The following is a 27141-nucleotide window of genomic DNA, read 5'->3' on the forward strand; positions in this document are numbered from 1 at the left end:
GGCTAGTGGAAAGGAGAAGCTTTGTAGTTCCATAGATGTTCAGGGCGCTGTCAGAATGTGCATCACTGGGGAGAGGGGATCCAGATTAATGGCCGGGAAAATGATTTTATGTGCCTGTCCTTAAAATATTGGTTTTGTTAATTATTGAATTAGTTCCAACTGGATGCCTGTATATCAATCAATACTATTTACTGAGTGCTTCACAACATTAGGTTAAGCACTTAGGAGGGTACAATATAGTAGACACAATCCCCCTTAAGGAGCTTACAGTCCAGTGGGGGAGAAAGACATAAGAATAATTTACATATAGAAGGAAGAAGGAAGAGTGGCTATACAGATGAATGAGTGTTTAATTAACCAATCAAGGAATCAGTGGCATTTTCTCAGTACTTACTGTGTGCAGAACACTGTACTAAGCACTTGGGGAAGTACAATACGATAGAGTTGGTAGACCTGATCCCTGCCCACAAGACTATGGGGGAGACAGATATTAAAATCAATCATATTTATTGAGCGCTTACTGTGTGAAGAGCACTGTACTAAGCGTTTGAATAAATTGCAGGTAGGGGAAATAGCAGAGGATAAGGATATATACGTAAGTTCATTCAGTCATTCATTCAATCGTATTTATTGAGTGCTTACTGTGTGCAGAGCACTGTACTAAGCACTTGGAAAGTTCAATTCAGAAACAAAGAGAGACAATTCCTGCCCACAATGGGCTCACAGTCTCGAACGGGGGAGACAGACATCAAAACAAGTAAACAGGCATCAACAGCATCAATATAAATAAAGAGAATTAGGGAGATATTGGGCAAGTCACTTAACTTCTTTGTGCCTCAGTTACCTCATCTGTAAAATAGAGATTAAGACTGTGAGCCCCATGTGGGACAACCTGATCACCATGTATCCTCCCCAGCTCTTAGAACAGTGCTTTGTACATAGTAAGCGCTTAACAAGTGCTTATTATTATTATATATACATACACATCAGAACAGGCATTAATACAAATAAATAGAATTATAGATATGTACAATATACACAAGTGCTATTGGGTGGGGAGAGGGGTAGAGAAAAGGAAGCGAGACAGGGTGAGATGGGGGGAGCTTAGGAAAAGGGGGGCTTAGTTTGGCTAAATTTTGTGGGGCTGGGGTGAGATTCCAAGTGCTTAAGGGGTATGCAGCCAAGTGCATAGCCAACAAAGAGGGAAGGCCAAATAGGAGAAATGAGGCAAGGCCTCTTGGAGGAGATGTGATTTTAGAAAAGTTTTAGAGGTGGGGAGGGTGATGCTCCGTCAGATATGAAGGGGGAGGGAGTTGGTAGCGGGCCAGGTGAGATTGAGGTACAGTGAGTAGTGAGTAGGTTAGCATTAGAGGAATGAAGTATGGAGAATGGGTTACAGTAGGAAATCGAGGGGAAGGAGGGAGAGAGCTGATTCAATGCCTTCGTGCTTGTCTTCATAAGAAGATAAAATATCTTCATATTCTTCAATAATGGAGCAATATTAACAGTGTAGTAATGTACTGTTACGATATGTACAGTACAGTAGGACAGTACAGTACGATATGTATGTACAGTTTAATGCGATATGTACAAAAGTTACAGGTGGTTGGAGTAAATTAGTGTGTAGGCGGAGCAGAAATCCTGAGATCATAGTCGTGGGCAGAAAATTCATTCGTTCATTCATTCAATCGTATTTATTGAACACTTACTGTGTGCAGAGCACTGTATTAAGCACTTGGGAAGTACAACTTGGCAACGTATAGAGACGGTCCCTACCCAACAATGGGCTCACAGTCTAAATGAATTGGGAATTTGAAAGATGAGCTTTCAGAAGGGTTTAAAAACAGCAGATAGTTCTAAACAGCTCAATTTATTGAACGCTTACTGTGTGCAGAGCACTGTACTAAGCGCTTGGGAAGTACAAGTTGGCAACGTATAGAGACGGTCCCTACCCAACAACGGGCTCACAGTCTAAATGAATTGGGAATTTGAAAGATGAGCTTTCAGAAGGGTTTAAAATCAGCAGATAGTTCTAAACAGCTCAGAATATATTCAGCAGAGCTAACTGCGTCTCTTTAACCAAATCCTCTGAATATATAGAGTAGGGTTTGTAATTTGTACTTAATATTGTACTTCACTGATTTTTCACTGGTTGCCACTGATGACGATTTATAAATTCTTAAAATACGTCCTGGTGATACTTCAGTGATACATATTAATATATGTTATGTAGATCTGTGATTAGTGTTACCAGTGTTACCGATGTGCCAGCTGTAGAATAATCACAGAAAGAGCCCCACAGTGATCGAGCATCAGTCCAGGATGGACAATCTAGTCAATCAATCAATCAATCGTATTTATTGAGGACATACTGTGTGCAGAGCACTGTACTAAGTGCTTGGGAAGTACAAGTTCGCAACATATAGAGACAGTCCCTACCCAACAGTGGGCTCACAGTCTAGGAGGGGGAGACAGAGAACAAAACAAAACATATTAACAAAATAAAATAAATAGAATAGATATGTACAAGTAAAATAAATAAATAAAGTAATAAATACGTACAAACATATATACATATATACAGGTGCTGTGTGGAAGGGAAGGAGGCAAGGCTGGGGGGGATGGAGAGGGGAAGGAGGGGGAGAGGAAAGAGGGGGCTCAGTCTGGGAAGGCCTCCTGGAGGAGGTGAGCTCTCAGTAGGGCCTTGAAGGGAGGAAGAGAGCTAGTCATCTCAGGAACCGTTGAAGGAGAAGGTTCACACATATTACCATCAAAACAAAGACCTCCCAAGAAAAGGATTCCCGCACGCTACCGACGGAAGGGGAATAATAATAATTACAATAATAGTGGTAGTTATTAAACACATACTATGTGTCAAGCACTGTTCTTTGCTCAGGGGTAGATACAGAGCTATGAGTTTGGACACAGTTCCGGTCCTTGTCCCGCATGGGTTCACAGTTTTAGGAGGGAGTGGATTTAATCCCCATTTTACAGATTCATTCAATCATTCAATCGCATTTATTAAGCGCTTACTGTGTGCGGAGCACTGTACTAAACGCTTGGGAAAGTACAATACAACAATATACAGTGACAATCCCTGCCCACAACAAGCTCGCAGTTGTGGTGGGGGGGAGGGCACGGAGACGTTTAGTGACTTGACGTGCCAAGATGACTCTGCAATCAAGTGGAAAAGTTGGGATTAGAACCCAGGTCCTCTGATTCCCAGACTGGTGCTCCTTCTACTAGGCCATGCTGCTTCTCAATCAGTACTGTTGACCTCATGAGGAGATTAATTTCCTCTGAGATTCCCGGAGGGATTTCTTTTGAGAAGAGATGATCTGAGAAGAATTGACCTCATGGTCTGCATAGTATCAGCAAAAGAAACCAGGACCTTGCTCATCCTGAAAGACTCTTTGTTGGATTGGGATTTTACGGGAGGAGTCTAGGAAGCATTTGGGACTTTCGATTTCTTTGATTATAAAAGGCACAAGTCTTTGCTGGAGAAGTGTCCATCTACCAGATGATGCTGGGATAGTGAACCCTGCTACATAGGGCCAGTCTGTTCATTCATTCAATCGTACTCATTGAGCATTTACTGTGTGGAAAGCACTGTACTAAGCACTACTGAGCAGGAGAGTCCTGTTGTCTGAGCAGATAGGCGGTAAGAATCAGCAAGTAATTTTAAGTACTATTTTGCTTGCTATCAACAATAAATTTAGTCACTTGAGACATAGCTTAATAATAATAATGATGATGATGCTATTTATTAAGCGCTTACTATGTGCAAAGCACTGTTCTAAGCACTGGGGAGGTTACAAGATGATCAGGTTATCCCATGGGGGGGGGGCCTCCCAGTCTTAATCCCCATTTTACAGATGAGGTAACTGAGGCACAGAGAGGTTAAGTGACTTGCCCAAAGTCACACAGCTGACAATTGACAGAGCCAGGATTTGAACCCATGACTTCTGACTCCAAAGCCCATGCTCTTTCCACTGACCCATGCTGCTTCTCCTTGAAACTATTAAACAGTAGCATTAATCATTACTCTGCCTACAGGTAAGTCCTACTGGTATGTATTGAAATTGAATTTTTTATGAGTCATTTTTTGTAAACACACAAAAGAAAGGTAGTCTGGACTACATAAAAGCTATTATTTCAATTGGCTTCAGTTATGAAATACATTCCTAAGAGAAAAATTTAGCGCAAATATAATTTGGAATTCATTAGCTTGTCTCTCAAGCCAACAGATGGGTATTTCTGCTCAACCTCTGCAGAACTTTTTATCTCAGTGCCATTAGTTCATTTATTTGAATTTTTATAATACCGAACATGATACGGAAAATATAGACTTATAAATACTATAGTTAAAGCAAGGAGCTACTGAAATAAGTTTTGAACACTGCCAATACAGGTATCTGAAAGGACCAGTAATTTTTTTCTATTCAGCATCCCCAAACGAACATTAAAAGTGATTACAGTTGATTTTTAATGTGACCTATCAGTACAACAAGAAGAATTTACGTTTTAAACGTCCGCTGTTTGAATCTGCTCAAAACTTCAAACTTCTTACAGTAGAAATGCAATATCCATCATCTGAGCGAAAAACATTAGATGACAGAGACGGAAACCCCAATAAATCATGGGGGTAGGGAGGGGCCCTTCAGTACGCTACCAATAATAATAATAATAATAATAATGCTATTTGTTAAACCCTTACTCTGTGCCAAGCGCTGTTCTAAGTGCTGGGGTAGATACAAGGTAATCAGGTCCCTGTCCCACATGGGGCTCACATTCTCAATCCCCATTTTAAGATGAGCTAACTGAGGCACAGAGAAGTTAAGTGACTTGCCCAAGGTCACACAGCGGACAAGTGGCGGCACCAAGATTAGAACCCACAATCTCTGACTCTCAAGCCCATGCTATACTGAGCTTTTCCTCTAAGGCCTTGGTGAGGCAGAGGGGTCAGAACAACCCTGAGCTTTCAATTTGGGGGACCACCATCCATCCAGCACACACTTTGGACACCCCTGTCCACCTGGCCAGAGCCCAGGTCAGTTCCAGAACAGGTCAATCAATCAATCATATTTATTGAGCACTTACTGTTTGCAGAGCACTGTACTAAGCGCTTGGGAAGTACAAGTTGGCAACATATAGAGACAGTCCCTACCCAAGAGTGGGTTCACACTCTAGAAGGTCACTAGTCAGGCGGAGCTGTTGCTTCATCATCAATCATATTTATTGAGCACTTACTATGTGCAGAGCACTCTACTAAGCACTTGGGAAGTACAAATTGGCAACATATAGAGACAGTCCCTACCCAACAGTGGGCTCACAGTCTAAAAGGTGGGCTCACAGTCTAAAAGACTTGCTTGAGAGCAATTGATACGGTATCTAGATGGCTGCTCTAACCCTGAGAAGGAACTTGGTTTTGTTGGAATTGCAATACTGTTCCGCGGGAAATTTCTCCTACAGTGAACGTGAACCCTAGTATAACGCCATCCTGCACCACTGTCCTTGCTTTTACCACAATATACGATACCTGACGAAACGGTAGTTTTCAGGGCATTTCTCTGTTCCTGCAGTACAAAGGAGCTTTCTGTTAGCTTTAAAGAGAGATAAATCATCTTCTATGACAAGTATCATTTTCACTCCTTGTCAGATTTTTGCTTTTATAATAGCCAGATGGCTAAGCAGCTGCTTTATTATCCATGTTCTTTGTTTGGGAATAAAAGCTTTAACAAGTCCCCAGGGTGAGCTTACTGGGAAAATACAAAACATAATATTGTTCGCAAGGTTTCCAAATTTTCAGCCAACTTGGTGATGTCTTAGGTTCAGAAGATGTCTAAAACTTTTGAAACAACTCTCGAAATCCCGGGTGCTAACTAGAGTCTGACCTAATAGCAGCATGGGCTAATGGAAAGGACACAGGTCTGGGAGCCAGAAGACCTGAGTTCTAATCCCGGCTCCGCCAGCTGCCTGCTGGGTGACCTTGGACAAGTCACTTAACTTCTCTGTACCTCAGTTTCTTCACCTGTAAAATGGGGAGTCAACACCTGCTCTCCCTAATACTTAGACTGCGGGGTCCATCTGGGATAGGGACTGCGTCTGACTTAATTGACTCGTATCTGCCCTAGTGCTTAGAATAGTACTTGATATGCATTAAACACTTAATAAATACCATAGTAGTAATAATATTAACAGTGATCCCGCACTTTACATTGGGGTCTGGCATCATTTTGAAGTCAATTTGCTTCAAGTCAACCTATTTTCACAAAAGAGTCTTGGGAGCCATCGTTATAGCAGCAATAAAAGTGAAAGCAGGCCAGTGGGAAGGTATGAGATAGTGCCGGATCAAGGAGAGCAAGATTTGGTTGTTGTAAAGGGAGAGGCCTTTACTTCTGAGCAAAGCCTGTGTGATCATTTCCCAGCTTTCTGCTCTCGTAAAGCACCCTCCGGAGCTGTATGAAGAATCTTGTAACTATTATCTCCTTTCATTAACTAGTGGTTTTGGTTTGAAAATGTCTTTAAAAATAAGAATACTGTTTGATTATTAACTAGTGGCTTTGGTTTGAAAATGCCTTTAAAAATAAGAATACTGTTTGATTGATTCTCCCCTAGTTTGAAGTGCTGGCAAATTCTGGCCCTTGGGGATTGAAAAGGAAAGTCGAGGAGCAGCTTGGACTAGAAAAGCAGTGTGGCCTAATGGATAGAGCATGGGCTTGGGAGTCAGAAGGACCTGGGTTCTAATCCTGACTCTGGCCCTTGTCTGCTGTGTAACCTTGGGCAAGTCACTTCAATTCTCTGTGCCTCAGTAACCTCATCTGTAAAAAGGGGATTGAGACTATGAGCCCCAAGTTGGGCAGGGACTGTGCCTGATCTGATTTGCTTGTATCCATCCCAGCGCTTAGAACAGTGCCTGGCACATAGTAAGTGCTTAATAAATACCATATTATTCTTATCATATCTGTAAACTTCACTCCCTAATGTGAATCAAGCATAAAAGTTTAGGCTCATACCAGGGACCCTCAGTTTGCATTATTTTTCTGGAAATCATTACAATCTTTTCAGCATTCCAAGTGGACCAACAATTTGAGACACCTTGTGAATCAATCAATCAATCAATCAATTGTATTTACTGAGCACTTACTGTGTGCAGAGCACTGTACTAAGCGCTTGGGAAGTACAAGTTGGCAACATATAGAGACAGTCCCTACCCAACAGTGGGCTCACAATCTTTTCAACATTCCAAGTGGACCAACAATTTGAGACACCTTGTGAATGATCTCTGATAGTTTATTAAAAAAAACCCAACAAAACTCACCTTTGGGACAGTCAATGATTTCATTCCAAAATGGAGAACAAGGACAATAAAACAACTCTATTTTCATGTAACTGTGAAAACGCTAAATCTTAAAAGAAAAAAATTAAACTTGTCACTTATAGGTGTATTTAAGTTCAGCCCCAAATTATTTTATGGACAGAGAAATAGATGTCCTTGAAGCTACAGTCTCTCCAGAAATCAGATCTAGGACAGTGGCACCGAATGGTATCATAACAAGGTACTCATTCACTGGAGGGAAAATTACCTCTTGTGCTGTATCACAATTCAAACAAAACTAAGTTGTCTTTCAAGGTTAGAGCAGTCACCTAGATAAATGATCTCTTGTTCTCCTGTGACAACACATTGCAGCTGGTGACCTTTTCTGGAATTGTTCTGGGTTTTGAGGGGCTGGGCAGTCTCCAAAAACCTGGTGTGTGCTGTACGGTTGTCACTGATACTGAAAGATAGGGATTGTTCTCAACCTACTGAGGGGGAGATCAATGTAATTTCTTGTTATTTATGGTATTAACTAAGCACCAGTTTGGACACTGATCCATGACGAGCCTGAATTTCTGCTTCTCTAGCCACATTAACCTAGGACTCTTTTTTTGTATTTATTGTTGCCTTGTCTTTTATAATGTCTTTGTGCTGATATTATTCTTTATCTTTTCTTATGTATCTGTTGCCAGTCCCTCCAAATCCTCTTTATTCTTAAATTACGAGTCCCTTGGTGGCCACAGCACATAAAAGTCACTTAAAAAATATTATTACTACTAGTACTACTTCTACTATGACATGCTGTTCACCAGAGTAGATATAGAATAATCAAATTGACATGTTCTAGGGCTCACATGTTGCAATCAACTGATTTATTATCAATTAATTAAATTAATTCATCCACAGCCTACCCCAGATTGACTACGGCATCAATTTTCTCGCTGATCTCCCTGCCTCTAGAATCTCCCCTCTTCAATCCATACTTCACTCTATACTCCAGATTACTTTTCCAAAACCTTGTTCTGCACAAGCCTGTCCACTTCTCAAAAACTTCTGATCGTTGCCCATCTCTCTTGAATCAAGCAGACACTCCTAACCATTGGCGCTCAATCAGATTTCTCCCTTCTATGTATCCAGTCCCTTTTCCTACTACAAGCCAGCTCGTACTCTTCGTTCCAGTCAAGCTAACCGACTCAGTCCTCATTTTCATTTCTCCCATCGCCAACCTCTTCTTGCTCATACCCTCTCTTCCTCTTTGAACTCCCTCCCCCTTCACATCTGGCAGATCATTGCTCTCCCCATCTTAAAAGTCCTTCTGAAATCACATCTTCTTCAGGCAGCATTCTCTGATTAATCTCCCATCTCCTCACCTTCTAACCCCAAACTGCCAGTAAACTATTGGGCTCCCTGCCCTTGCTGGTAGAATTTCTTTTGTATCTTTATACTCTCTTTCATCCTTCTATCAATAATTTATTTATCTACCCTGCTAGATTACAAAATCCTCGAGGGCAGAGATTATGTTTAAAAATTCCCTTGTACTCACCCATGTGCTCTGTACATAGTAGATGCTCAATAAGTGCTACTTATTGGGTATTTACTGAGCACCCGTTGCACAAAGAGCATTGTACTAAGCATTTGGAAGAGTTCAATAGCTGGAAAAAGACATTATTCTCATCCTCAAAGACTTCACAATCTTTGAGAGAGAGATGGGACAGAATGATTTATAGTTAGGAGGCCGAAGAAGGGGATGGTGACAGTTCTGGGAGCTTCAGGAGGGAGTTAAATGTCTGGAGCTGTGGGAGTGGAAATCAATGAGGGAAGAAAAGTAGTGTGTGCATCAGAAGAGAGAGCTGAATTATAGCAGGCCAGAGTGAGTTTAAAATCACTCTGGATTTTGGATCACTGCCACCAACTCCTAATTGCATGAGAGCAAGAGCAGCAGAAGTGCACTGTGGGGATGAACCATAGCTAGGAGTTGGCGGTGTGAGATCAACGAGGAGAAGGCAGCCTGGGAGTTTAGGTCAGGAGACAGTGTGGTACTGAGGTTGTGCACTTCGGCAGCAAGGGTGGAGAGGGATGAGGGATCCAGGTGGCACATAATGGTTTGGGACAGGTGAAGAGGGTCTAGAGGTCACAGGTTTCTGTTGGGGCAGAGGGCAGATATGGAAGGTGATAACACCAATTTTGGTATTTGTTATGTGCTTGTGAAGGGATGTGCAGGAGGAGGCAGGTTCCACATGTGATCCTGAGAAGCACAGAGAGTCTCATTTCTCTGTCTGGTAAATTGGTAGAATGTTCAATTAAGTTCAGCACTAAGGAGAACTTAGAAACGCACAACCCCTCGGGAGACTGACATCATGATCTCTAGAGTTTTTCACAAGGGTCAAAAACTCATATGACTCACATGATCAAGGGTCAATCAATCAATCAATCAATCATTCGTATTTATTGAGCGCTTACTGTGTGCACAGCACTGTACTAAGCGCTTGGGAAGTACAAGTTGGCAACATATAGAGACAGTCCCTACCCAACAGTGGGCTCACAGTCTAAAAGGGGGAGACAGAGAACAAAACCAAACATACTAACAAAATAAAATAAATAGAATAGCTATGTACAAGTAAAATAAATAAATAGAGTAATAAATATGTACAAACATATATACATATATGTATATATGATATGTGATCATACGATCATATGGTCATGTGACCAGAGATTACTATTCTAATAGATTACTATTCCAATTACTATTACTATAGTAATAGATTACTATTCTATTTATATCACTATACCAATAGATTACTATTCTATTTATTTTGTTAATGATGTGCATCTAGCTTTACTTCTATTTATTCTGGTGACTTGACACCTGTTCTCATGTTTTGTTTTGTTGTCTGTCTCCCCTCTCTAGACCGCGAGCCCGTTGTTGGGTAGGGACCGTCCCTATATGTTGCCAACTTGTACTTCCCAAGCGCTTAGTACAGTGCTCTGCACACAGTAAGTGCTCAATAAATACGATTGAATGAATGAATGAATGAATGAATCAGAGGAGAATCGGTGAATATAAAGTATTCAGATTTAGAAAAGGCCTTTCTCTAGTTTTCACGATTGGAGAAATATTCTCTCAAGGATGGAAAACTGGTTAAAGGAAGAGGGGGGAAAGGGGGTTAAAATAGCTATCCACATCTCAGGATGGAGAAGTGTAAATAGTGGAGTCTACCAGAGATGAGATGGATTTTATTAAGCAGAGTCATAAATAATCCAGGAGGCGGAAGGTGCAGAATGAAATCTCTATGTTTGCAAATGACAGCAAGCTCTTCTGTGTGGTGAAATGTCATGTAGAGGGGGATAAAATGCAGGAGATTTCAGAGTCTGAGGGAGTAGACAAAAAGGTGGCTTCAGTGCCAGGCAAGTATGAGGTAAGACAATTGGAAAAAAAATAATCCATCGTGCTGGGCTGAGGAAAGTTCTTGGCATTGTGGTTGACTGTTCCTTTAAACCATTAGCCCATTGTGGGTTGGCAATCAAAATGGCCAACAAAATAGTGAACATCGAAAGCAAAACAAAAAGGGCATAATTTTTATACCACACAAAACCACTTTCCGCCCACACCTGTCTAAGAGAGTGCAAGTAGCTGCTTCTGGGAGCATCCTTCATCCTCTCCTTTCCCTTTCCCCCAGCGCTGCTTCTGATGGAGAGAGTGGTAAAAGAGGAAAGGAGTCACAGGGGCATGCCCTTTTTGAAAGCTGCAGGAGGGGAGACAAGATGCTCCCTACTGAGTCACCTGGCAGTTTAGGCCTAACCTTGCAGTGGGATCGCTTGTTTAGGAATAGTCAAGCCACCCTTACGCCGAGGAACCCAATACCAAAGCATCCTGAGCTGTTGCCATTTTAGAATCACTGCACATCCTATTGAAATTATTTTTAAAGGATGTTTGGATTGCGTATGATCCAGAAGCAAGAAGTTTTCTACTTTTGCCACAACCAAATCCATCAATCAATGGTGTTTATTGAGTGACAATAATGGACTTCTGCTTCCATTTCCTCCAACCTCCTACAGATAGTTAAGGAATAAGACTCAGAGTGTGTGTCTGGATTCTGGATTTTATACTGGAAGGAAATTGCATATCCACACACTGTACCATTCTGATCAGATCCTTCAATCAATCATATTTATTGAGCACCTACTGTGTGCAGAGTTGGTAGACATGTTCCCTGCCCACAATGAGCCTATGGTCTCCTTTAATATTTTTTGGTTTACTTTTGTTTTTTGCATTCAAATTCATCATAATTTTATTCCATTCCTTTCAACTGATCCTTATCTAAACTTCTGTTCTCAGAAACCAAGCCGAACGTTTCCTCTTCCGTCAACTGAGCCGAGAAAGAGATTATGCCTACCTGCTTTCCCATGTCATCAAGTAAAATATGTTAATTACAGCCAGTAAGAATCGATTTGTTAGATGCACAGGTTCATTATAAGTAGTTGAATGAAACAATGCCCGTGACTAATAAGACCGAAGCTAAAACATAAATTCTGAATGAGGATGGTAAGAGCAGCTGTCAAAGTTCAGGTTTTGACTTCACTTTCCCGAGGGGCTGATAGAAAGCATTTCCCAACAATTACTGTAACCGAACCTCTCAAAGATGCTTTCAGCTTGGGAAAAACACAATTATTTTAGGATGAAGCAAGACTAAATGAATGCAGGGAGTAATGGCAAAGTGGCGCTGCCTTGCTGGGATTAGGCTGCCTACTTTTAAATTGCTTTACAGCTAGGTAATTTGGCATTACTTGCTAGACTGTTGGGCCTCTGATGGCCCACCAGATGCTTGGCAGGCCACAGTGAAGTAGATACAATTATCTTTAATACCCTTTCTACCTTCTATTGATTAATAAAGCCATTACCAACTACAAAAAGAAGCTGATCCAAAAGCACTAGGCTTACTGAATTAGACACTGAAACTATTGTGATGGACTAGAATATCACAGAATACAATTCTGTGATGGAATTGTGGCCCTTCTTCCACATATTAACTGTAGCAACTCCTTGAAGTGCTGCTACTGAAAACTCAAATGAACAGTGGATAATATGTAGATGCAATATGACAACACTGCAACTTAGGTAATAATTAGGTGTAAATTCATTCCTTTAGGCCATATAAAAGTTACTTCATGATATTGCCTTCTTCTCACTACCCCCTGCCCCAATAAGAGTATTCACAGACTTAAAAAAGAAATGCCTCTCTAGACTTAAAGCTACTATGGGCAGGGAATGTGCCTGCTACTTCTATTGTATTGTAATAACAATAATAATGATGATGATGGCATTTATTAAGTGCTTACTATGTGCAAAGCACTGTTCTAAATGCTGGGGAGGGTACAAGATGATCAGGTTGTCCCACGGGGGGGCTCACACTCTTAATCCCCATTTTACAGATGAGGTAACTGAGGCACAGAGAAGTGAAGTGACTTGCCCAAAGTCACACAGCTGACAATCGGCGGAGCTGGGATTTGAACCCATGACCTCTGCCTCGTGCTCTTTCCACTGAGCCACGCTGCTTCTCTAGAAGCGTGTAGTCTCCCAAGCACTTGGTACAGTGCTCTGCTCATAGTATGTGCTCAATAAATAGAACTGGTTGATAGTATTTAAACCAGGTTTCTTTATTTCAGAGAAGCATCTTGGTCTCGTGGATAGTCCCTTCTAGACTGTGAGCCCGTTGTTGGGTAGGGACCGTCTCTATATGTTGCCAACTTGTACTTCCCAAGCGCTTAGTACAGTGCTTTGCACACAGTAAGCGCTCAATAAACACGATTGAATGAATGAATGAATAGAGCACGAGCCTGGAAGTCCGAAGGACCTAGTTATAAGCCTGGCTCCATCATTTATCTTCTCTGTGACCTTGGGTAAATCACTTAACTTTTCTATGACTTAGTTATCTCATCTGTAAAATGGGAATTAAAATTGTGAGCCCTATGTGAGACAGGGACTCTGTCTAACCTGATTATACTGTATCTACCCAGCGCTTAGTACAATGCCTGGCACATAGCAAGCACTCAATAAATACTATTATTATTATTATCATTATACTTTTCCTGCTGATAAAGAAAACACCAATTCTGCATTTTGAGTTAAAATTGTTACACAGTGAGAATAATTTTCACTTAGGACAAGTAATCTCAAACTGAAAACCTATGAATAATGGACTTGGAATATAAAACCGCTTCCTGAATATCTCAACAGGGCTCAACAGACCGCTCCAGCCATTGCTATATTTTCTAGATTCTGCTAGATTTTCTAGATTCCAAAAGAGATGGGTGAATTTTCTACTGCACATAACTCATCTAGAGTTGTCTAAATAAATTCACTCCACTCTCTGAAATATAAATGGCTTATTGGAAAGAAACATAGTGTTCTGGGAAACAAACTTTCAAGTGCAACCGCTGCACAACAGGTGCCAATGTTTGGGTTTGCATGTGGGAATGATAGGGATTAAGGTTTTGGTGGGAGGCAAGCAAGGATGGGGTTGGAAGGTAGGGAGAGACAGGGCTCAAACAGCTAGGAGGTCAGAAAAACTTTTTCACTTGGTAACTCAGATCTTTTGGGTAGGGACTGTCTCTATATGTTGCCAATTTGTACTTCCCAAGCGCTTAGTACAGTGCTCTGCACATAGTAAGCGCTCAATAAATACGATTGATGTTTGATGATCTTTTCAGTCTTGCTCCAAAGTTCTCAGTCTTACCGGTGACCAGAAATGAGCAGAGCTGCATGCCCACACCAAATAATTAAGGGGTGAAAACAGTGGCATTTACTTTAGGTGATACAGCCTCAACTCCCGTGGGCACTGTCTACTGAACAACCATAGCAATTATACTAAATCCCAGAGGGATCTACAGTAATATTAAATCAGGAAAATATCAGTTGGCATTTCCCAATCTTTCTCATAGCAACAAATGGCAATGTTGGGAATAATATGCTGTGCCAGCACCAAAGTAGAATATTAAAATTTTCCATGAGAGAAATAGGTCCTTTCAAGGTCCATGTAAAATCATGGCCATAAATTGGCGCTTAATGGCCCTTATATAACCACTTGTCTGAGTTGCACAGAGGGCAGTTTTAATGAGAGACTCCTCAAGTCAAGTTTCATTTCATTCATTCAAGAGAAGCAGCGTGGCTCAGTGGAAAGAGCATGGGCTTTGGAGTCAGAGGTCATGGGTTCGAATCCCGCCTCCACCACAAGTCTGCTGTGTGACCTTGGGCAAGTCACTTAACTTCTCTGAGCCTCAGTGACCTCATCTGTAAAAAAATGGGGATTAAGACTGTGAGCCCCACGTGGGACAACTTGATCACATTGTATCCCCCCCAGCGCTTAGAACAGTGCTTTGCACATAGTAAGCGCTTAACAAATGCCATCATTATTATTATTATTATTTGCAGAATATCCCTTTAATGGCCATCATAGCCCTAACAATAGGTGTCCCAGGGCTCCATGGTTTCTAGCTCTCCAGCGGTAGCACTCTCTATAACGACCAGGTCAAATTTTCATCAACCAAAAATCAAAGAAAATCCCCTACAGGTGCTCGGCACTCTTTGACTAATGCCCAAATGATGACAGAAATAACGGTACCCTCACAAAAGTTCACAATAGAGACAAATGGATATTCCTTAGTTGTCTGTTCCTTCTATGAATAAAACTTAAAAAAGTAATTTATTCTTGTCTTCCAGCAGGGGTTAGGATAGAGGTAGGTAGAGTTCGTTGGGGAGGTGGAGGGAGGGTAGAGGTGAGGAATTAATAAACTCCATGGGGTCACAGCTTAAGTTTGAGGAAAACACGTGCGTGCTTCACCGTTAACAGCAACGGTAGTGAAGTGTGTTCGGTAAAGGTTTTCTGATAAAAAATGTAGGCCAATAAAGTGACTTGTTTGTAAAACAAAAAGAAATAATAGCTGCTTCTCCCTTGTGCCACAAGTCAAGTAGCGTATCTTATTCATTTATTCATTCAATCATAGTTATTAAGCGCTTACTGTATGCAGAGCACAACATGAATGCCTTACCATTGTACAAATTTATAAATCAAGATTCTGTTTCAAAATCAGGTGAAGATGAAAAATGAAAACATAGCCAGAGTATTTTGGCAAGAGTAGACTGGCGAGGAAACACATAGAATCCATTTAGTCTGTTCCAAGAACTGCTGACCGGCAATGACATGTGAGCCTTAGAAGTACAGTGAGTCCTGGGATGCAAGTTAACTACCAAGAAGTCCTCTTTGTTTCTGTAATACTACATGAGCCTCACTAAAATCACATCTCCTCAAGAGGCAATTCCTGACTCATCCCTTATTTCCCTTATTTGATCTCCCTTTGGTGTCACCTATACACTTGGTTCTACTCCCGGCTCTATCACTTGTCTGCTGTGTGACCTTGGGCAAATCACTTAACTTCTCAGTGTCTCAGTTACCTAACCTGTAAAATGGGGATTAAGACTGTGAGCCCCATGTAGGACAAGGACCGTGTCCACCCTGATTTGCTTGTATTCCCACCCAATGCTTAGTACAGTGCCTGGCACAAAGTAAGCACTTAGCAAATACCATAATTATTATTATTATCTATACCCTTTAAGCACTTGATATTCACTCTACCCTCAGCCCCACAACACTTACTTACTTATCCATAATCTATTTTAATGTCTGTCTTCCCCTCTGGTCTGCGAGCTCATTGTGAGCACATATCTTGTCTACCAACTCTGTTATATTGTACTCTTCCAAGCGCTTCAGTTCAGTGCATGGCACATAATAAGCGGGCAATAAATCCCATTGATTGCTTGATTGATCGATTCCCCTCTCATCTTGTCACCCTAGGTGGTCGACTGGGGGTCTTCCCCAAGCCTGGGGCATCTGGTCCAGAGGTCATGCCCACCTCCTCCGGGGTTCAGGGAAAAGGACCAAATTACGTAACCCCAAGTTAGTGAAGCACGGACAGAAAATCCAAGGAGAGAGATCACACCTAGAGAACAAATCCTGAACCAGACCCACTTCATATCCAAAAAAAAAAATAAAAAAATACAGTTGAGTACAATCAGTGCATTTCTATGATGAAGAAAATATCTGGGAACATATCCTGGACACAGCAGAAGGAAATCTGTATAAAACCTAATGATCTATGAAGAGAACTGCAGAACACAGTAGATGGTAGAAGATGAAATGAAAATCAGACATAAGGTTGGGAAAAAACAATGCTTTTTTTTAAATTTATCAATTCCAACAAGCACATCTATGCCCTTAAGATGTTTCATTACCTAAAGGACCAGGTTTCCTTGGCACTAATCTGAACTAATCAGGACCGAGTCTACACGAATGCTGAAATTATCAGATCGGCTCAGTCTTCCACTTCAGTTGGTGGTTAAGTATCATATTTTGCCACCCTCTTGCATTAGGAGGCAGAAAAACAACTCTCTAAGGTTTCCCAGAGGACAAGCTGGTTGGCAAATTACTATAATTATCATTAAAAAGAAAGCTGAGAATTCAAAGTATTCCTTATGCATAGTTGGGGACATTTGGCATTGCTGAAAGTTCAGAAACCTGGTAACATATCCAAAGAAATGTCATAAAGTGTAGCTAAGGAAATGTGAAAAAGACTGTGAACATTGATTTTTAATGTTTGCTTTGTGATTTGCAAACCTCATGAGAATAAACTGCACTACGTTTAACCAAATTAGTGAAAGAACAGAAATTTTTTGTGTTGCTATATAGAATCAGCCACATGATGACTACAGAGCCAAGAAAAGTTACACAGAGCCATATTCATGCTCAGGAACACATACACAAACATAGCAGAAAAGACAGTTGAAAAAAATAATGTAAAGATCAACCCAAATTTTTAGAGTAGAAAACAATTGTTTGGTTTTTCTTTTAAGAATTTATACTTTAAGCTTACCTGTAAGTAAAATGTTCCTTTGGGTTGGGCATAGAGCATCAAGAAGCTATAATCCAAGTTTTGTTTGGTCCTCCACCTAGAAATCAATACAGAAATCTGTGCATTTTTCCCATGATTTTTAAATTTGTAATGAACAAGCACTATGCTGTGATTAGAAGAATTTTGAAATCCTTGATTTTTTTATGAATCAGCTGTAGTGCTCCCTTGATCAAGTGAAAGCTAATATACCTTTATGCTTGAATTTAAATAATTAGATGCACCAAGTCAACCGTGGATTCAAGACGTCTCCCTAAATTATGCTGCAGAATAGTAAAATAATTCATCCCTCCATTAACATTTTCATTCATAGTTCTCTGTGTATTATTAATCTTCTAAGGCAGAGGTAGAAATTTTCCTGCCTCTCAGGGATTTTTGCCTAAAAACACTACTTTAATGTGATTTGGATAATTTACTTGATAGATTGTAAGCTTGTGTAGGCAGGGAATGTGTCTGCCAACTCTGTTGTATGCTTCCAAGTGCTTAGTACAGTGCTCTGCACACAGTAAACATTCAATAAATACCATTGATTGACTGACCACTAGCTTATCTTTTAATCTTAGCATTGCTGTGCTTCAGAGATACTCCTCAAATTCAGATCTTTTTTAACCTCACCTTTTTATTGTCGGAGTTCCCAGAGTCTGAACCTGAAGCGTGTAAGGTGTGTAGGGGGCGGGGAAAGTAAACTGAGTCACAAACTGCAGATGATTGGGGGAAAAGGATGAGCGAGGTGCAGAGTGAGGAGGAAGAAATCAGGCAGAACGAGGGGCAGGGGAGGAAGCCCTTCGGGGCTGTGATATAGTAATGGTACTTGTTAAGCACTTACTATGTGCAAAGCACTGTTCTAAGCGCTGGGGAGGTTACAAGGCAATCAGGTTGTCCCACGTGGGGCTCACAGTCTTAATCCCCATTTTACAGATAAGGGAACTGAGGCACAGAGAAGTTAAGTGACTTGCCCAAAGTCACACAGCTGACACTTGGTGGAGCTGGGATTTGAACCCATGACCTCTGACTCCAAAGCCCGTGCTCTTTCCACTTAGCCACGCTGCTTCTGGCTTTTTGTCTCCCCAGACAAGCCCTGGATTAAGGGTGGCTTGGAGCAAGGCTGGATCAATCCAGCCTTCAGATCTTAAAATTACTAGGAAGGGAGGTGAAAGCAGGGAAAGAAAGAAAGAGAGAGAGACAGACAGACAAAGAGGGTCGAGGAGCAGAAATTCTTCTGTTTCATGATTCTAATTGGCTCCAAGTCAAGAAGCCGCTCTGCTGTCTCATCCAGAGTCAATGAGAGTTGGAACACCGAAAATAAAGGAACTTCCAAAAGTCTGTTTGGGCGGACTCTCTGCCCACTGTAGTAGCTGAAACCCGGGCACCAGAGAAGCAAGGTCAAGAACAGTTGATCCACTGCCCCAGGGCTACGATGGCCCCACCTGGGGACTCAGGTGAGGTCAGATCACCCTCTCTCACTGGGCCACTCTGACCAAAACTCATTCATTCACTCAATAGTATTTATTGAGCACTTACTGTGTGCAGAGCGCTTTACTAAGCCCTTGGGAAAGTACGACATAACAATAAATAGACACATTCCCTGCCCGCAGCATGCTTACATTCCAGAGGGGGAGACAGACGATAATATAAATAAATTACAGATATGCACGTAAGTATTGCAGGGTTGGGAGCCGAGGGGTGAATAAAGGGAGCAAGTCAGGGCGATGCTGAAGGAAGTGGGAGAAGAGGAAAGGGGGATTTAGTCAGGAAAAACCTCTTGGATGAGATGTGCCTTCAGTAAGGCTTTGAAGGGGGGCAGGGTAATTGTCAGATATGAGGAGGGAGGTCATTCCAGACTAGAGGCAGGATGTGGGCAAGGGGTCGGCGATGAGATAGATGAGGTCACGGTACAGGTGCAGAAACTGCAACTGTCTGTAAGGCAAAGCTCTGGTTTGGGGATGCTAAAAATGGACCCCCAAGAAAGCTGCTCGGTTTCGAGAACAATCCAGTGAAATGTGCAAATGTTTAAGAAGATTTTTGATCCCGGCTACAAAAAGAGGGACAGGGATGGGAAAGGCCATGATTTACTCTGGGAACCCTGACTCTATTGCTAGCAAATGGCTCTCATTCTAGTGAAACTGGGTGGTCTGAAGCTGCATTCCTCCTCCCATCTCCGCTAACCACCCTGCAATTCTGATTCCACTTTAGAAATCACCCCCTTCATTAATCTACAGCGGTCTGCCACATCTGAACGATTGTTCTGGGTGCGTAACATATTGTGCCATTTATATTTGATAATACCCAGCAGCTCCCCCATTCAGCAAGCTAAAAGTAGTGTTTCATAAGTGAGGGAAAGAACAAAAAGAATTCGTGATTCTGTATAGGAGTTGTGACTACTGATGCTTACTTCTAAGCAATTGTGACATCCTTGGATCCACTTCACCAGATTCGTAATCCCAAATCCACCCCTATCTGTATTTAGAAGGATTTATAATGATGATTTAAAAGAGCACTTTATAAAGTAACTGTGCACTCGTTTTCCACACACAATGAATTATTTATATTTGCTCTTCAGAAAGGCTGAGGCTTGGTTGGTGTGTCGTTCCCCCATGATATTTATCTCCCCCACCCTTTCCTTCTATTCTGCCTCTGCTTTCCCAACTCAGTAAATGTAATTGTATTTATTGAATGCTTACTATGTGCAGAGCCCTGTACTAAGAGCTTGGAAAGTACAATTCAGCAATAAAGAGAGACAATCACTGCCCACACCGGAAAATTGACATTATTGAGGAAGAGGAGCAGAGTAGCAGCGTGGCTCAGTGGAAAGATCACGGGTGTGAGAGTCAGAGGTCATGGGTTCAAGTCCTGACTCCGCCACTTGTCAGCTATGTGACTTTGGGCAAGGCACAACTTCTCTGTGCCTCAGTTACCGCATATGTAAAATGGGGATTAAGATTGTGAGCCCCACATGGGACAACCTGATCACCTTGTATCCTCCCCAGAGCTTAGAACAGTGCTTTTGTACATAGTAAGCACTTAACAATTACCAAAATCTTCCAGACTGTGAGCCCATTGTTGGGTAGGGACCATCTCTACATGTTGCCAATTTGTACTTCCCAAGCGCTTAGTACAGTGCTCTGCACACAGTAAGCGCTCAATAAATATGATTGAAGGAATGAAGAGGATTGAAATGGAACATTCCAAACAGATAGCATTGGTTGAAATTGATTTTGGGTCAGATGAAAAGCATGGCATAGTGGTTAAACCAGGGGCCTCGAAGTCAGAAGGACATGCATTCTCATCCTGGCTCTGCCACTCGTCTGTTGTGTGACCTTGGACAAGTCACTTCACTTCTCTGGGCTTCAGTTACCTCATCTGTAAAATGGGGATTAAGACTGTGAGCCCCACGCGGGACAGGGATTGTGCCCAAACCGATTTGCTTGCATTACCCCCTTCCAGAACTTAGTACAGTGTCTGGCACGTAGTAAGCACTTAGCGAATACCATGATTATTATTATTATACCCTTGTTTTTACTCAGTTGAGACCTCTGCGATGTTTTAATTAGATCAATGTTTGGAAGGAATAAGAAATCGCCTCCATTTCCCAAAGCTTCCCCTTCTAGAGAGCCAGATTTACCAGTGATGTTAGCAGGCACATGAATTTAATTTTAAGTTAAAGTTTGCTGTGATAAAAATGTAGTCTTTAACAAAACTATTATGAAGGTGCTAGCCCTTTGCTATCAGCTAGTCTGTTACCTGACTGAAGGAGCAGTGGATTTACACTCCTAAAGTCTCTGAATGTTTCAAATCTATGACATTAAACATATAATTTTAAAAAATCAATAAGCAGAAGTTTAGGATGGTTTACTAATTATCCCTCTGTGAAAAGCTGTGGGAGAAAAAACAATCAGTACTTTTTTCCCCAATTATGTTCTATTAAGTAAAAGAAAGTATTTTGTACTTCAGCTCCATTTCAGTGTGGCATTCCACTATGTGAATGTCAAGTCCAGTTAACGGTACACAAACTTCTCCAATTTGTCCAGGAAAGTGGCATGCAATTTGCCATACCTCACTCTTTCTTTGGAATCTCCAAACGTTTCCTTGAGGTCTGAGAAAACTGGATAATATGAGGCAGGTGGTGAAACGATCTCTAGGACTCCAGACTGCACTTCACTGGGGAAGCTGGAAATGGAAATTTAATAAGAGATAAACAACTAAATTTGCATTCCTGGCTAGTTAACTGGAAAAATGGGACTTTTCATCCTGGCAGGATACACAAGTTGTGGTATTTCTGTTAATCGGAGAGATGACGTACAAAATAGGAGCTCAAGAAACATCAATAAGAAGCAGCAGCAGCTTGGCTCAGTGGAAAGAGCACTGGCTTTGGAGCATGGTTTCAAATCCCAGCTCTGCCAACTGTCAGCTGTGTGACTTTGGGCAAGTCACTTCACTTCTCTGGGCCTCAGTTACCTCATCTGTATAATGGGGATTAAAATCATGAGCCCCCGTGGGACAATCTGATCACCTTGTAACCTCCCCAGCGCTTAGAACAGTGCTTTGCACATAGTAAGCACTTAAATACCATCATTATTATTAACGAATACCATCATTATCAATAGCACTTAGAAGGGGCAGCATATAAGAGCAAATCGGGTCTATGATAAGAAAGTGGAAGGAGTGCTCTTTAATCCTGCCACTATTCAAAAGCTGAGCCCCAACAGCAATGTCTGGGAATTTTTAAGAACTCTATCTCCGTCCTCCTAAAGATTTGACCAGTATTGCCTTGGGAATGGGTTGCTAGGGAGAGCTGGGAAAACCTCTCGATGACGTGCACGGGGAAAGGAAACTGCTGTCCGTCTTTCAGAACCAAACTTGAATAGTGGCATTGCCCGTGGTCTAGCTGTTATAGTCCAAGGAAAATGAGAGCACTGAAAAGGGATTTTTTTTTTTCTATTTGGTTTGGGTTTTTTTGCTGGTATTTGTTGAGCACTTACTATGCATCAAGTATCATTCTAAGTTCTGGTGCAGGTACAGGTTAATTAGGTCAGACCCAATTCCTGTCTCACATGGGGCTCATAGTCTAATTAGGAGGGAGAACAGGTATTACATTCCCATTTTACAGTTGAGGAAACTGAGGCACAGAGCAGTTAAGTGACTTGCCCATGGTCACACAGCAGAGGTGCTTACAAACATAGAAAAGCAACTACTTGTTAAGGTGATACGGAGTACTTACTTGTTCTTAACACTTTCTGCAACACTATTAATATATTCTTCATCAACCTATGAAATGAGAAAAAAATAGTTTCATCAAACTGAATATGTTACATAATTTTCAACTTATATTTCCATCCAATGCAAATCTAGTGTATGAAATGCCTGTACATTTTCCCATTCCCAAGATTTTTGCTCCCCATCAGGGTCATTTTAATAATAATAATAATAACAACAATAATAATAATAATGGCATTTATTAAGCACTTACTAAGTGCAAAGCACTGTTCTAAGTGCTGGGAGGTTACAAGGGGATCAGGTTGTCCCACGGGGGGCCTCACAGTCTTAATCCCCATTTTACAGATGAGGTGACAGGCACAGAGAAGTGAAGTGACTTGCCCAAAGTCACACAGCTGACAATTGGCGGAACCGGGATTTGAACCCATGACCTCTGACTCCAAAGCCCAAGCTCTTTCCACTGAGCCACACTGCTTCTCTCAATTTTCACAGTTGTTTCCATGGGCTAGGAATTGAACAAATACAATAAAAGCCACTTTCTCTCCTGTTATCAGAATGGGGAGTCCTACAGTTGATCCCTTTAGAAATAAAGCACCATCTATTACCTGGGGGAGGGAGTATATCCACTCCAACGGAATTTCATTTGCCCAAAGCTATTCAAACTTTATATATTGTTGTTCACACCTATCAGATTGATGTCATTTTGCTTAAAAATCATTTTGAGATGGGGTCAGACTCATAGCATAAATTTCTCAGCAGAACTTTGACTTGTCAGCTGACTCACAGTGAGTAATAATAATATGAAAAATCCAGGGGTGAACAAACTTGAGTTTCTAGGTACAGCTGTCCTTCGGACCTAAAAGACAGTGTTGTTGATGGTGAGACTGTGTCCGTGAGTGTGAGCAATGTTGAGAGGAAATATCTTGTACACTTTTTCACTGTGCCCTTGAAAATCCAACAGAGTACCTTTTCCTGCAGACTTGCTATTTTAAGGAGGGCATGGCTCCTCCTTAATGAGATTAAAAATCAAGGATGACAGTGAGGTTGGCACTGTATAAACCATTAGCGTTATAATCAATCTCTTCGGGAAATCTTCAAATCTTCAGGACTGAATCTAGGCTCTTCTGTCCTTTGTGAAGGCAGACTTGAACCTCATGAACATATATAATGAGGTTTTAAAAAAATAAAAATAATGCTACTTGTGCAGTGCTTGCTATGTGTCAAGCACTGTTCTAACTGCCAATGTAGAGACAATCAATCAATTAATTGCATTTATCGAGTGCTTCCTGTGTGTAGAGCATTGTATTAAGTGCTTGGGACAGTATAATGTGGACAGTATAATGTAAGAGTTGGTAGATATTTTCCAAGCCCACAGAATAATTAGGCTGGACACAGTCTCTGTCTTACATGAGGCTCACAGTCTAAACAGGAGGGAGAACAGGTACTGAATCTCTTATTTTACAGATGAGGAAACTGAGGCACAGAGAAATTATATGACTTGTCCAAGGTCACACAGCAGACCAGTGGTGGAGCCAGGATTAGAATCCAGGTCCTCTGACTCTCAGACCCAAGATCTTTCCATTAGGTCATGCTGCTTCTCAAGGGGAAAGTTTAAGGAGAATTTAGCTGTTATACTGTACCCTCAAAAGCACACAGAAAACACTCAATAAATATGATTGACTGACTGACTGACTGACTCCAAGTATCCTGTTGCTCCTCTTGGAGACAATACAGAGCTGAATAGGACCACTGGTCTGACACAATAATGGCCTTTTGCATTTTCTCATTCTCTTTCAATTGAAAAGAGCTTAATTGTCCAGATATTTAAAAAGAATTCAAATATCTTGCTGTGAAAGAACTCGGAGTGCCTACTCTGCACGATTGCCTGCGAAGATAATGTAACTCATTTTTTACTTCCATTCTGTTACTACAGGCTAACCATTCATTATTATGGAGCAGAGGATACTTAAGACATTATTATCCTTGCCTCAATTAACCCTGAAAGAAAAGAACCAGAAAAATGCAGTATAATATTAGCTCTTAATTTGTTGTTTCCATATTTTCCCTTTTATTTACGGAAAAGCGTAGTTTAGTATTAGCTTACCTCGGCTATGAAGATAACGACGACACAGTCATCCTTTTCGGCTGCAGACATCTCATAGAAAAGAGATTTCAGTGTTTCTATCAGATAATTTTGTCTTTGCCTTTTTACAGTGGGAATACCCATCACCAAAGAGACTGTGGAAATAGAAGTATAGAATCAAATTCATTCAATCGTATTTATTGAGCGCTTACTGTGTGCAGAGCACTGTACTAAGTGCTTGGGAAGTACAAGTCGGCAACATATAGAGACGGTTCCTACCCAACAACGGGCTCACAGTCACTTCAGGTAATTAGAAAGAAGATCTTTAGAAACATGATGTTTTATGTCCAGATAATAATCGATTATGGTCCTTGTCAAGCACTTACTACGTGTCAAGTAGTGTTCTAAGTGCTTGGGTAGATACAAGCTAATCAGGTTGGACACAGTCCCTGTCCCACTTGGGGCTCAAGTTCAAAGTAGAAGAGAAAGGGATAAACAGAGGACATCAAAAATTGACTGCTAAATCATCTGGGAGTCAGAAGGACCTACCTAGGTTCCAAGTTTTCAATAAATATGATTAATTGATTGATGGTAACTGTGTGACCTTGGGCAAGTCACATCACTTCTCTGTACCTCAGTTACCTCATCTGGCAAATGGAGATTAATACTGCGAGTTCCAGGTGAGACATAGACTGTGTTAAACCTGATTAATTTGTATCTACTCAAGCACTTAGTACAGTGCCTGGCACATGGTAAGTGCTTAACATATACCTTTAAAAAAAGGCACGCAACCACAAATCTAATTTTAGACGTATTATTTCCATGGTTTCTCCCCTTTAGATGATCTCTTTGTAGGCAGAGCACATGTCTCACATTTCTATTGTACTCTCCAAAACACGTAGTGTACCCAGTGGATACCTAATGAATACTTTTTCTCCTACTACTAATTGTAACCTTAAAACTTTTTAGAGCATTTCCTTTTACGCTTAAAATAAACACAATTCTCCCCCAAGAATGTTCTTACCGCCAGTTCTCCTTTGTCCAGTGATTACATTTGGATAAACGCTGTCTTCATGCTCCTGAAGATGAGGCAGATAGTAGTACATGTTGCTGAGATGTACAGGGAGCTTTTTGGAACAATCTAAAATTTTCCATTTCAAGTCATCTGAAAGAAAACAAAGGTTCCAAGGTTATCTGCCTAATGACTCCCCTTTTTCCTTTACCTCTTGGCTAGATCTGGTGATTATTACATACTCAGTGTTTTCAAGTCACAAAGTTAATTTAGGTAAAGGAAATTTTGACTCCCAAGATATGACTTCTTTATTTCACTGTTGAATCTAGAAGTTGACTCAATTTCTCTTACATTCCATGTACTGCATATATTTTTTATGAGCAAATTAAAATAAATATGGAGGAAGAGGAAATTTTATTGGATGGTAATATTTCAGACTATGAACATACCTCATTTTACCATTTTTAAAAGAAATACTGAACTTGCGCGTTTACTTGGCTACATAAAGGACTGAGCAACAGGAACTGTTTATTTTCTTTAGTGACTCTCAAGTTCTGCACTGGGCAAGTTTATGCAAACTTATTGTATTGCTTTGCCCCAACATTTCTCCCTGTCCCTCCGATTGTTTACAAACTCCCTACGGAGATTTAGCAAGAAGGCAAATGTGAGTTTTGCCCCAGTTTAATGGCCACACTGCTCAAATGTTTAAAAAAACAAGAATTGGAGGGGCCTAGTGGAAAGACCTCAGGGCTGGGAATCAGCTAATCCCAGCTCTGCCACCTATCTGTTATGTAACCTTGGGCGAGCCACTTAACCTTTCTGTGCCTCAGTCACCTCATCTATAAAATGGGTATTAAGACCGTGGGCCTCATGTGGGACTGTGTCCACCCTGATTATCTTAAATCTACCCCAGCATTTAGTGCCTGGGACATAGTAAGTGCTTAACAAATACCATTTTAAAAAAGAGTTTGTTTTCTAAAGAGAATTTCCCAGTAGCACCCTCTTTAGGGAAATAACTTCAAAATCAAACATTGACCTTACTGACATTGTGGGTGAAGATAGGCAAGAGTGGAAAGATGGGGAGGAGAACCTCAGGGATCTAAATCTGAAAAAAAGCCGAAGGACATGGTCAAATCTGGATCGTGTTGAAGAGGCTTTCAGCCACGCAGTTCCCCCATTTCCTTTCCTTCATCTCTCTCAACACTGGGTTTTCTTTAGCTTGTCATTTCTGCAACATTTTATATGCACCCACCCCTGGTTTTTTCTCCTTAGTTTCCCTTGATCTTATAGCATTTATAAAGTATTAAACTAGCTATGGCAGCTGAGTGAGCCCAGGTCTAGTGGCTGAAGAAAGGGAGAGAAGGACATCTGCTTAAAGAAACGAGGAGCAGCCAGTCAAGCTTCTTCTTCTTCTTCTCCCCTCTGCCCCATCCCTAGGCTCTCGTACCGTGAGCTTCAGTCAAATGAAATCCTGACCAGGCTAGTAAAACCACACTGGGTCCAGATGCTATTAGCAAACACTCTGTTCTCCAGTTACCCGTCTCCGTCTCT

The 27141-nt window shown here is 41.2% G+C and overlaps 1 protein-coding gene across 2 annotated transcripts in view; it reads right to left on the minus strand.

Moving 5' to 3' along the window:
- MGAT4D (MGAT4 family member D) overlaps positions 1–27141 on the minus strand; it is an 89099-nt gene that overhangs the window by 23542 nt on the left and 38416 nt on the right. For both annotated transcript variants that reach the window (XM_038755125.1, XM_038755124.1), the window contains 5 exons: positions 25603–25743; positions 24600–24733; positions 22500–22546; positions 21335–21448; positions 17246–17321 (listed from right to left, as the gene is read on the minus strand). In XM_038755125.1, coding sequence (XP_038611053.1) covers positions 17246–17321; positions 21335–21448; positions 22500–22546; positions 24600–24733; positions 25603–25743 — 512 coding nt within the window. The remainder of the gene's footprint in view (positions 1–17245; positions 17322–21334; positions 21449–22499; positions 22547–24599; positions 24734–25602; positions 25744–27141) is intronic.

The sequence above is a fragment of the Tachyglossus aculeatus genome, chromosome 12 (genome assembly GCF_015852505.1).
Source record: "Tachyglossus aculeatus isolate mTacAcu1 chromosome 12, mTacAcu1.pri, whole genome shotgun sequence".
Taxonomy (NCBI): domain Eukaryota; kingdom Metazoa; phylum Chordata; class Mammalia; order Monotremata; family Tachyglossidae; genus Tachyglossus; species Tachyglossus aculeatus.